General features: G+C 43.5%; 1 protein-coding gene and 1 non-coding gene across 4 annotated transcripts in view; both read right to left on the reverse strand.

Moving 5' to 3' along the window:
• Positions 1-2,696: 2,696 nt before the first annotated feature.
• The window catches only part of znf711 (zinc finger protein 711), a 21,461-nt gene continuing 11,644 nt past the window's right edge, over positions 2,697-12,513 (reverse strand). For all 3 annotated transcript variants that reach the window (XM_016255719.1, XM_016255718.1, XM_016255720.1), the window contains 4 exons: positions 6,862-6,999; positions 6,629-6,766; positions 5,482-5,613; positions 2,697-4,693 (listed from right to left, as the gene is read on the reverse strand). In XM_016255719.1, the coding sequence (XP_016111205.1) occupies positions 3,516-4,693; positions 5,482-5,613; positions 6,629-6,766; positions 6,862-6,999 (1,586 nt within the window). In that variant the 3' untranslated portion in view covers positions 2,697-3,515. The remainder of the gene's footprint in view (positions 4,694-5,481; positions 5,614-6,628; positions 6,767-6,861; positions 7,000-12,513) is intronic.
• trnaa-agc (transfer RNA alanine (anticodon AGC)) lies at positions 9,249-9,318 on the reverse strand. Its single transcript has one exon. It is a non-coding gene; the product is annotated as a tRNA-Ala (tRNA).

The following is a 12,513-nucleotide window of genomic DNA, read 5'->3' on the forward strand; positions in this document are numbered from 1 at the left end:
AACAAATATCTGGCAATGGGCTCAGAAATATGAACTAATTCAAAGGGAAAACATCATTTTCATACCTCATTGACATGTTTGTTCTTGTTCAGTTTTTCAGAAAACTAGATTTCTCGTGTTCATTTGGCATCTCAAGTAAGTCTTTCTTGATTTAAGCATGTTTAGAACTTTTTATTGGAAAACAAGATAAAAATACTGAGGAAGATATTCATTGCCGTGCAGTTTGTGTGCCATTTAATAACATTTAAATAAAGGGTTTCAACTCAGTTTTAATTCATTTTGAGGAAGGGTGAATGAAGACATTAAGACTTTTTATACTCTGTATAATTAAACAGGTTCATTTTTAAATCTACCGAATGTCATGCCTTTCATTGAGTTGGCTCATGCGGTTTATGTTTTGTTTATCAAAACGTCTGCTAAGGGAACATAGTGAACATCGATGCTGCTCGACTTCTGTGGGGGACTGTGGGATTTGTAGGGAACATTTCAGTGCGCTAGAAGCATTCTGTGATTGAAAATGCTTTCAAAACGGCTGATTCCCTGATGAGTGCCCTAACACTGAACTAAGAGCTAAATGAGACGCACACACAGTCAGAACAGTAACAGCATACAGTACATGTAACTATCCACTTTAATGGCATAATACAACATTTATAAGCAGATTAAAATGATTTTCCTTGAATTATTTATTTAGACTGTTAATTTCTTACATCTGAAAAGTGCTATCTGCTAAATGTCAAGGAAATACCTGAGTGTGAAACCATTTTTGAAAAAAAAAAAAAAAAAAAAAAGCTTTTTGAAAGAAATATTTATTTTGATTCCTTCTTACCAGTAGTCCATCTGTCAGAAATAACTGAAATGCATTAATTTTATTTTCCATGAAGAATGTTAAGAGTCTCCAACCACAGCTGTAACAAACACAGCACTATCTAGACTGCTGGCATGTGTTTCACCACTGACGAACGAATGGAAGATTTCAAGAGCCACAAACCTCATTCACAAAACACCAGTAGAATCCATCTGGGAGTTGTTCTTAAAGTAACACTCCACTATCTTTGAAAATAGGCTCATTTTCCAACTCCCCTAGAGTTAAATAGTTGAGTTTTACCGTTTTCGAATCCATTCAGCCGATCTCCGGGTCTGGCGGTAACACTTTTAGCTGTAGCTTAGCATAGATCATTGAATCTGATTAGACCATTAGCATCTCGCTGAAAATAGTCCCCAGCTAGGTAACTTCCAATAAGCCTATTTTCAGGCGCTGCGTAATATCATTGCGCCTGCTGCACCCATGGTACGGCAGCAAAGTTCCTTGATTATTACGCCAGAATGAGAGTATAGTTCCTAGCCACATCAGCCAAGAAAATCACAACTTTTCATTTTCCGTCGGTCTTAGTACACGATGTAACTACAGAAGAGTCAAGTTTTAAATAGGAAAAATATAGAAACACTTTGGTCATTTTTGAGCGAGATGCTAATGGTCTAATCAGATTCAATGATCTATGCTAAGCTACAGCTAAAAGTGCTACCGCCAGACCCGGAGATCGGCTGAATGGATTCGAAAACGGTAAAACTCGACTGTTTAACTCTAGGGGAGTTGGAAAATGAGCCTATTTTCAAAAATAGTGGAGTGTTCCTTTAAGCGATTGCTGCGTCTGTTCAGTGCATCAATTTACGTAAGAATGGTTAAACTATTTACACACAGTTCTCCTTGTGGTTCACGAATGAGAGCCAGCGTCTGATCACATCACGTCATTGAGTCCATACTCAGAAAGCACTCAATTAAACAGTTTGAACTTAATACAACCAATTAAACGGTGAATAAAGCAGAAACGACGACATCCACTTATGCTGTAATTTCAGTGAGATGTCCGTCTGTCCAGATGACGAACCATTAGAAGCAGCGTCTTGTGATTTCAAGAAACTGAATTATTGTGAACTAAACCTTTTAAAGCTGCTGCAAATCAGCCACTCTTTCTATTTCATTGCGATGTCTTAAAACACGTTTTCTCCTGAGACGGAGCTTATGACGAAGGCTTTTATACATGACAACGTTGGAGTGAGCATTACATGACAAAAACATGATTGACAGGAAGTACTCACCCTGATCGGGATGCTGTGAGTACTAGAGTCACATCAGAAGTCAATAGCTACGCCGATCAATAGAGACAGATATCAAGGCATGCCTGAATCGCTGAGGTCGTTTACACGCAGCAGTTAGTACTGCTGGGAAGGGGATGAAGCATGGCCTGTGCTTTAGGATGTCGTGTCTATGTTTGCCCACCCGCTAACAAATAAATAACTCTAAAGTGACATTATAAAAGCAAAAGGTGCTCTAAACGTGATTTGAATTTGTTTATACATCTATCATAGCATAACTGAGACTTGTTAAAAATATTCACAATCGATTCATACTTACTGAATTCAGTGCAAAAACAATACATGTAAGGCATGACTCAAGAGATCAAAAGTAATTGGCAGTATGTGCATGTTCGCCGTGTTGTTAACGTTTCATTTTACACAAACATTGAATTTTGTAGTGGTGTTCACAAAGCTAGGGAACACTGAAGACACCGGGATCGCAGAAGAGAGCAGAGACGGGTTTAAATCGCAGATGCCTCAACAGAACTGCTAAAAATCAACATCATGATGGGTACAAAACGGTAAAAGGTACAGTAAAACCTGGACATACTAGCTGGTAAAATACATCTATGATTTAATGACTGCAGAGGGAAACAGGAACATGTTTGTCCTGATAGACTTTAGTCAGGACAGCGCCGGATTAGCGAGGATGCTGTTGAACAACATACTGACTGTACAGCTGATGAGTAGAGCAAAAATTTCACTGAGCAGCTTTGAAATGACATGCGATCTCATGCCATTATAAAGACTCCATGTTTAGCCTTGTTTTGTGAAATTCAGTATGCAGTCTATCCTGACTAATGTCTGTAATGATGCTCTGACCGGGAATACATCACCCATAAAAAAGAAAAACTGTCATCATTTACTCATTTTCCTCCATGGGGCACATCATCACTGTGCTGCCATGCAAACATACATATGTGCTCTCAACGGTCCGTAAAGTGCACAAAGTCAACTTTTCTGACACCTTTATGGTGCTTTTTCATCCTTTTTGAAGCCTGACTGGTCAGCAGATGCTATTGGTTAACGAAAGACAGCAGCAAGGACATTCTGTGAAACTTCTGTTATCCTCCAGAGAAGATGTTTGGAACGTGAGGGCAAGTAAATAATGACAATTTTGATTTCTGGGTGAACTACTCCTTTCATATAGAGGATGCGGTTTGCTTACAGCTTTTAAGTAAAGAGGGTATAAAAATATAGGCTTTTGAGACCCTGAATGAATGCTTCAAAGACCGTGAGAGGTGACCAAGACCATACTGTTAGCCACTTCTACCCACCTCAGCTGTGATTTATGTTTCTTTACACATAAGCAGAACATTAAATAAGAGGGCTGTGAATGACACCTGTAGCTTGTTTTGGGGATGAAAGAAAGAGCGTTATAGCAGGGTTTCTTTGTGATGCCGCATTATGTGTTGGTTCTTTTCCGATGGCCGACGGAAACCCTTCTTGCAATAGTCACACCTGTGCGGATAGTCTTTCGTGTGGATGGATATGACGTGCCGTTTGAAACCCGAAGCGTCCGTAGTGTTGTACTCGCAGTATTGGCACTGATAAACCTTGCGACCGCTGTGCGTTTTCATGTGCTTCTTAAGTTCGTTCTGATGCCTGAATCCGCGCTTGCAGCGCTTGCACTTAAACGGCAAGTCCTTGGTGTGAACGGACAGAATGTGGCGGCTCAGCGTGAAGGGGTCCGACGTCTTAAAATCGCAGTGTCTGCACTGGTGTACTTTATTCCCCTTGTGCGTTTCGGCATGCTTCTTCAGTTCAGAGGGTCTGTGGAAGCCCTTCTCACAGACGTCGCACTTGTGTGGGAAGTCTTTGGTGTGCACCGAGATGACGTGACGCTTCAAGTCGCTGGAGTTGGTGCTTTTGTGTTCGCAGTGTGGACACTGGTGAGTCTTATGGCCCTGGAAGATCTCCGTATGCCTCTGGAGCTCCTTGTCCTCGGCGAAGGCTTGCGGGCAGTGGCCGCACTTGAAGGGCAAGTCAGTGCCGTGTTTGCTCTTTATGTGAGTCTTTAAGTTGGACTGATCGGCACAGTGGAAGTCGCAGTGCTGGCAATGGTAGGGCTTCTCGCCCGTGTGCGTCCGCATGTGCTTCTTGAGCTCCGACGGGTGCCGGAAGCCCTTGGCGCACTCAACGCAGACATGTGCAAAGTTTTTGCTGTGCACAGCCAGCAGGTGGCGGTTGAGGAGGCCCTGCTCGGCCGTCTCGTACTCGCAGTACTTGCACTTGTGCAGCTTGGGCTCCTTGTCGCTCAGGATGAGCTTGTTGGAGCTGAGTGGGCTGGCCTCGTGATAGCGGCGCGTGTACTCGGTGTACTCCGGGATCTTCTCGCTCTTGATGATCAGCTTGTGACTCTCCAGGTGGTTGTGGAAGCTCACCTTCTTGTTTGTGGTGAAGTCGCAGTCGGTGCACTGGTACTTTTTCTTGAACATGTGGTCCGGGTGATTCTTCATGTGGCGCTTCAGGAAACCGCGTGATTTAAACTTCTTGCCGCAGATGTGGCAGGGGTAGACGGTCAGAGGCTGTCCGTCGGGACCGATGATCACAGCTGAAACAAAGAAAGAGAACATGCTGAAAATAGACATAATTTTACTCCTGTAGCGTATTTTCAGAGTGAGACAGGATATCCAACTTCCCTTTTAAACATCCACTTTTGAGGATGCTTTTTGACTAGGCTCAGGGGCTCAACTTCACCATCAAGAACCACTTTTTTTATCTCTCATTATCATTTGCTATTATTGCTCTATTACATGCTTAGACACGCAGTGCAGCAAAGTTGCAACATGTTTGAAATTTAAACAGAACCTACAATTCTGAAATGTTTCATAACACCAAGTTTGAAAGTACAATTTCTCACAGCATGAACAGCACAAAGTTACAGTCTTCTAGCCGATAACAAAATGAAAATAAGGTTGTTATGACTATATTGATGCATCTTATTGTGCTGGACCAGTTTAAGATTGCTTTACATTTTAAACTGGCAAAGCTTAAAAAAGCATGAAAAGGAGAACTGTGCTAAAGCTGATTAACAGCTGATTTATCGTACTTGGGTCGCTAAGGGTTAAATTACAGTATTACCTTGTTAGCTTTTTATAAAGGTTGCATTACCTACAATTGTAGTCTAAAAACAATCCCAAAAAAGTTATTTTGCATGGTGAAAAAAGAAAGTCATGTAGTGCAGCTGACATGGTGAAGGATGAAATATTAGGAAGACAAATGTTTTTCTCTTTTTGAAATCGCATACACTGATGAGCCCAGGAACATACAGTGGGGCAAAAAAGTATTTAGTCAGCCACCAATTGGTTAACTGTTTCTAGCACTAGCGGCGGATCATACCTGTCTGGCACTGGCGCGTCTCCCCTCTCCTCTTCTTCTTGATCTTTTGTTTAAGTGCTCGGCTTGTGCTGATGCTGTCAGTGATCTGTAGGTACGGAGTGGCCGCAGCATTCTTACTTTCTACACTGCTTCCTGTAGGAAAGCCATGACAGGTAAGGTGCTTGGATTATATGCACGCTATAAATGCACTAAAATGGAAGGACAATGTTTTTATACATTTTAAGCTAGAGTTTAAAATGACCGATAGCCCAAAATGAAAATGCTGTCATCAGTTATCACAGGGTTTCCTAGTTGGGGGTCTGCAAACCTAATAATACAGTCGTAAAAATGCTAGCACTATTTCTGTTTGTTTGTTTTTATCTAAGAGGCCTTAGCTGGTTTTTGGAAAGATTGAACATGTGTTTTAAAATAAAAACAATCAAAATAAGACACTTACTAAAAATGTCACGTCATGTGACAGTTAACCGACATCAGAGAACCATGAACATGCAAATGCGTTGCTAAATTATAGAAATCTTAACTTAAATATTTTCTTGAAGTTTGCCCTGAATTTTGTCAAAGGGACTCGGCTGATAGACACCAAACCCGGAGCTATCATATGGATTCACAAGACCTTGAATATGTGACCCTGGACCACAAAACCAGTCATAAGGGTCAATTTTGACCCTTGAAATTGAGATTTCCATTGATGTATGGTTTGTTATGATAGGACAATATTTGGCCGAGATACAACTATTTGAAAATCTGGAATCTGAGGGTGCAAAAAAAATCTAAATATGGAGAAAATCGCCTTTAAAGTTGTCCAAATGAAGTCCTTAGCAATGTATATTACTAATAAAAATCAAGTTTTGATATATTTGCAGTAGGAAATTTACAAAATATCTTCATGGAACATGATCTTTACTTAATATCCTAATGATTTTTGGCATAAAAGAAAAATCTATAATTCTGACCCATCTTTGGCTATTGCTACAAATATACCCCAGCGACTTAAGACTGGTTTTGTGCTCCAGGGTTACATATAATCATACTTAGAGACCCATACTACAGTATGATGCTAGTATGCTAGAATTTTAAATTCTGGATGAAGAAGTATTCATATAAAGCAATTTCTATCTCTGCCCGCAATGTAAATAAAGTGAAGGACCATAAGCAGTCGCCCAGGTGGCAGGAACAAAGGTTTTGTTGACCGGTGCGTCTTCCAGCTGCGCTTCAGTCATAGCAGGAGCCTCTTCCTCCCCAACTATGACCTCCATATACACCTGGTCAGTCATCTCCGAACAGTCTGCATTCAGGACAGAGAACAGCATAAACATAACACACATCTCTGACTTGCTGCAAGCACATGTAACTCTTCTTAAAGAGAGACGGAGAACTCACTGATATCTTCGTCTCCTTGGCTGACGTCCTTTACAGCCATGTAGACCATCTTTTCTCTGGACAGCCTGCCTGAACCCGCCGGCTCCAGCGCCGTGTGCCCGGTAGGAAAATCACTCTCTGCCACCACCTCTGTGCTGCCTACAACACAACCCACACAGAGTCATGCTCAGGGGGCCATGAAATACAAAGTCAAAGTGTTCTTGATATGCACACATATAAGAGCTAACTCTACGATGAAAACATACTGCAAGTTTCATACATCAAAGCTAACTCCACACACAAATACACGCATCCTAGGGCAAGCATACAGTGAGCATGATGCAAATGTAATCATCAGGACAGTATGCACACACTGGACATGTGCAGCCTGATTTTTTGATCTAATTAGACGTTACTAGGCATAATTAGGCGTTGTTCTGTCCCTGGATGCAGACAAACTGCACCTCAAAACACTGCGCTATAAAGAGTCCAAGCATATCACTTTTAGGGCCCTATCATACACTCGGCTCATTTTGTCATTTGTAATTTTCACATCCTGCGCCACATTGTTTAAATAGCAAATGCATTTGCGCCCTTTTGTTCGCTCATAGGCGTGTTGGTCTGAAAACGAGGTGTGTTCAGGCGCATTGTTGGCGCATTGCTATTTCGAGGAACTGAAATAGACTGCGCCTTTGACCAAATTAAACCTGGTCTAAAGTCAATGGTGCAATATTTTTTTTATTTATTTACAGGGCATGTTAGTAATATGCACCTATAGGCAGGTGAACAGCGCGTGTACACTCTGCTTATTACACACACAGGGACACAGCAGCGCACAAGCATGTCAAATATTACAAATGAAAGGATTACAATGTAAAAGATTATTATTGTGTCCCGTAGATGGTAGATGGAACTTTCCTCTCTGGAGAAGCGTTCAGTTTTTCCGCTTGCAAATTCCACCGTGTAAATAGCGAATCCACCAACTGGCTCTTAAAGGGAATGGGAGATGAGACTCTGATTGGTTTATGGCATGTTATGCCCAAAACACACCCATTACTCATTAATAGAATAGGTACAATCCTTTTAGACCATGCACCGGGCACGCCGACTGTTTTTTCCATCGTTAAACTAGCAAAAGTGGATTCAGACACGCCCTAAGTGCACCTGCGCCATGCGCTTCAGACCATGCGCTTAAATCGTTAAAATAGGGCCCTTAGAGAGCTGCTAATCAGATCCGTACATACACTGATCAGTTATTTATATCTTGAGTTGAATGTTAATATAGTGTGTGAAGAAAGCACAGTCAAGCTGAACATCTAAAGCATCAAAACACGTGTTGGTTGGCAGGTCATCGATACAGTGCGACGGCTAACTTCAGTCACAGCAGTGGCTGCTCACTGAACAAGCTAAAGGCCCTGATAGAATTCAAGTGAAATCGAAGACTGAACTGGACTGGTGGAAGGTCATTCGCACAAAATCAGGCCAAAACGAAGTTCATTTAGAGTTCAAAAAAGCTTTTCTGTAAAAGTTCACTCTGACTGGTAAACACCTTTGGTCTGTGGTGATTTAGTAACAGGCGGGTTTGGCTATGCGGCTCCGAAATCTTCTCCAGTTCATTTCTTGCATGAACTCATTGAAGAGCATTAGGTTACTTGCGTAACCCCGGTTCTCTGAGAACAGAGCAAGGTATCTCACTATGGGAAACGCCCCCAGGCATGATAGACTATGGAAGCACCAATTACACCACGTCTGTCCGAAGGACGGACCAATCACAGCTAATGACAAGGAGCCCACCCCATCCCTATATATATATGGCTGTGATCCCCGAAAATGGCATTCTAAGCACGCTCTTCCTCCGTGTTATGCGAGTAGGGATGCTTGGTGAGATACCTCGCTCTGTTCTCAGAGAACCGGGGTTACGCAAGTAACCTAACGTTCTCTTTCAAACAATCGCTCGGTATCTCACTATGGGAAACGCCCCCAGGCATGATAGACTATGGAAGCACCAATTACACCACGTCTGTCCGAAGGACGGACCAATCACAGCTAATGACAAGGAGCCCACCCCATCCCTATATATATATGGCTGTGATCCCCGAAAATGGCATTCTAAGCACGCTCTTCCTCCGTGTTATGCGAGTAGGGATGCTTGGTGAGATACCTCGCTCTGTTCTCAGAGAACCGGGGTTACGCAAGTAACCTAACGTTCTCTTTCAAACAATCGCTCGGTATCTCACTATGGGAATGATAGCCAACTCCCGAAAAGCATGCTTTCCGAAGCCGCTGGCAAGAACGAAAGATAACCTTTCATAAATTTAAATAATTAAATAAATGTATGCATTTAGCAGACACTTTTATCCAAAGCAACTTACAGTGCATTCAGGCTATACATTTTTTATCAGTATGTGTGCTCCCTGGGAATTGAACCTACGACCTTTGCGTTGCTAGCGCAATGCTCTACCACTGAGCCACAGGAACATTTCAAATTCTCCAAAAAGCCAACATTGAGAACTACATGAGCCATAGAAGCCGCAGTGACATCCAGACGGTAAAATCTGATAAATGTATGAGGGGAAGCCCAGCTTGCCACTGCAAAAATATATCTCCTACCGAAATCCCCTTGAACAATGCCCACGAGGAAGCCATACCCCTTGTTGAATGAGCCCTTAAGCCCGCTGGGGAATGAAGACCAATAGATGTATAGGCCAATTCAATCACCTCCACCATCCAATGGGAAAAGCACTGTGAGTAGATCGGCTTACCCTTACATTGAGTGGCTCATGAAACGAATAACTGATTATTCTTCCTGAACGATCGTGTTTTGTTTAGATAATAGCGTAACGCTCGTACTGGACATAAAGTGTGCAATTTTACACACCTCCGAAGAAGAAAAAAGAGGGGGGTAAAAGGCACACTCGCTTAGCTGAGACTAAACCAAGTAGGAAGACCATTTTCAAAGATAGGAGCTTAATATCAACACTCTCCAGAGGTTCAAATGGGGCCCAAGTTAAAGCATTCAGAACCATGGACAAGTCCCATGACGGGACCAGATGCTTAGATACTGGTCCTCAAACGCTTCACCCCTTCATAAAACGGCATATAAGCTGTCCAACTAAAACTCCTCTCGAAGCCTACATGACAAGTCGAAATAGCAGCCAGGTAAACTTTAATACTAGAAAAAGCTCTCCCATTGTTCATTAAGCTTTGTAAAAAGCTAAGTACATCGCTCACCTAGCACTGAAAGGGAATAACTCCTTTACGAGTACACCAGTCCTCAAACACACGCCATTTAAGGCCATACAGTGAGCGCGTTGATGGAGCTCTAGCGCTCTGGATAGTGTTTATAACCTGCGGAAACCCGAGTGCGTATAAATTTAACCCTTCACGGGCCAGACCCAAAGATCAACTTGTTCCGGTTGTGGGTGAAATATCTGCGTGGAACCCTTGGCGATTGACATATGCCACCACCGTTGTGCTGTCTGTCCTGACCAGAACATGAAACCCTTGCAAGAACGGGAGAAAATGTTTCAGGGCCAGAAAGACTGCCATCAACTCCAACATATTTATGAGAAGTTTGCGAAGCTGGGGCGTCCAGCGACCGTTTACTGATCTGCCCTGAAAAACAGTACCAAAGCCCGACAGAGATGCGTCCGTTGTTACTATATTTCTCAAAGACACGCCCCCAAAGGGAACCCTTGTCTGGAATAAACAGGGATCTCTCCACTGATGAAGAGCCATCACGCACTCTGTGTGTATTCTCATTCTGCGTGCTAGGTGCCGACGAGGACACAGACGTCTCGCTGCTACCCATCACTGGAAGTCTCTCATTTTCAGCAAACCTAGCGAGACCACGGACAGCGACGAAGCCATCATGCCCAAAAGGTAGAGACAGGTCCTGAACGATACCAAATTTCAATTGCGAAACTGGGCCGATAAAACGCCATTATCCTCCTTTCCGAGAGCATAGCACGGTATGCCACAGAGTCTATTAGTAAGCCCAGATACTCTATCTCCTGAGATGGAATCAGCTGGCATTTGGTATAGTTAATTCTGAACCCCAGACTTGTTAGATGAGACGTGAGCATCTCTGTGTCTTGTTCCGCGTGCTCCAGCGAGTGAGCGCATATCAGATAATTGTCCAGATGAGCAGATATTCTGAGCCCCTTGTGTCTTAGCGGTGATAACGCTGTCTCTATGCACCTGCTGAACATGCGAGGAGCAAGGCTGACCTCAAATGAAAGAGTAAAACCTGAAAGGAAAACCTGAGATAGTTCCTTTGCGCAGGATAGATGCTTATATGAAAGTAAGCATCCTTGAGATCGACCGCGGTGAGCCAATCGTCCTGACGGATTGTGCGCGTGAGAGCTGCAAATGTGAGCATCTTGAATTTGTACTTCCTTAAGTGATTGTTTATTGCACGCAGGTCCATTATTGGGCGCAAACCCCTGTCTTTCTTTGGAATTAGTAATAACGGGAGTAATAGCCTTTCTGAGTTTCCCCCACTGGAACTCGTCTTATAGCTCTTTTCTCTAAGAGAGAGGATATTTCTGCTTCTAACACTTGAGCTGAATCCCCATTTGCTACAGATGCTATGACCCCGTTGAAAGGAGAGGGGTTGGTTACAGTCGTGAGGACCCACGGATGCGTGGAACACTCTCTCTAAGCCTTCTGATAAAGAGCCAGAGGGTTCAGCTGAACCGATTCCATAGATGGAGTGCTGGCTCCATCTAGTGGACAGAGAGAAAAACGGCCAGAATCTGTGTGACTCAGAGACTGATTTATCTCTTGGTTCATTGTTATTATTTTGTTTTTGTCTCCCTGTGCCCTCGGCATTGAGCCTGGATGCGACAGATAATTTTTTATTTGCTTTAAACCCAGGGGCTGAAGTGCTTAGTGACAATACACTTGAAAACATGTGTTTGTACCCATCAGACCACATTATTTTGGTGGCTGAGTATTCTGCACTTGAACTTGATGGAATATTGTGTGTTGAGGGAAAGCTGAACTGACCTGAACACAAATTAGAACCATTTTTCTGCCCAAACTCCACATCTTCCGCTTCTTCGCGGGTGGGGAAACAGATATGGTGGGCAAGGGAGAGGACATCACAGAAAACTCTAGGTGCTACCCATCCCTCCCATGCAGAGATTGCGTCCTAGTTATCCCTCCTGATAATCGCAGCCGCCGCCGTGAATGACTGCTTTCCCCATGGTTTAGCATTTGAAGCAGCTGGGGGGCAAGCCGCCTGCTCCGTGCTATGGGGTTTTGTAGTCCTGGACATATTCAAAAACCTCCTGTTCTGCGTCAGAGGAACAGGACATGGGGGAACAGGAGGACGCGGTGCTCTTTTACGTGGCAGACAGATGTCAAACACCTCGCCTTCCTTCTTCTGGAGGTCGCACCTCTGTCTCATCGCCACAACGGCTGGGCCTAACAATCCACTTGAATCCACAGGAGCGTCGAGAAAAACTAATTTCTCCCTGTCCCCGACACTCGATAGATTTAGCCACAGCGACCTCTCGCCCGCAATGGGAAGAGCCATGTTACGGCCGCAGCTTTGCACGGCGCCACATGAGGTGCGCAGTTTGAGATCCGTTATGTTGCAGTTCTCCTCCCAGACCGGATTTGGATTGCCGGCATTCAACTGAGTGCCCAGCTCCTCCAACAACTCGG

The sequence above is a fragment of the Sinocyclocheilus grahami genome, unplaced genomic scaffold (genome assembly GCF_001515645.1).
Source record: "Sinocyclocheilus grahami isolate Dianchi unplaced genomic scaffold, SAMN03320097.WGS_v1.1 scaffold1363.1, whole genome shotgun sequence".
In the NCBI taxonomy this organism is placed as follows: Eukaryota; Metazoa; Chordata; class Actinopteri; order Cypriniformes; family Cyprinidae; genus Sinocyclocheilus; species Sinocyclocheilus grahami.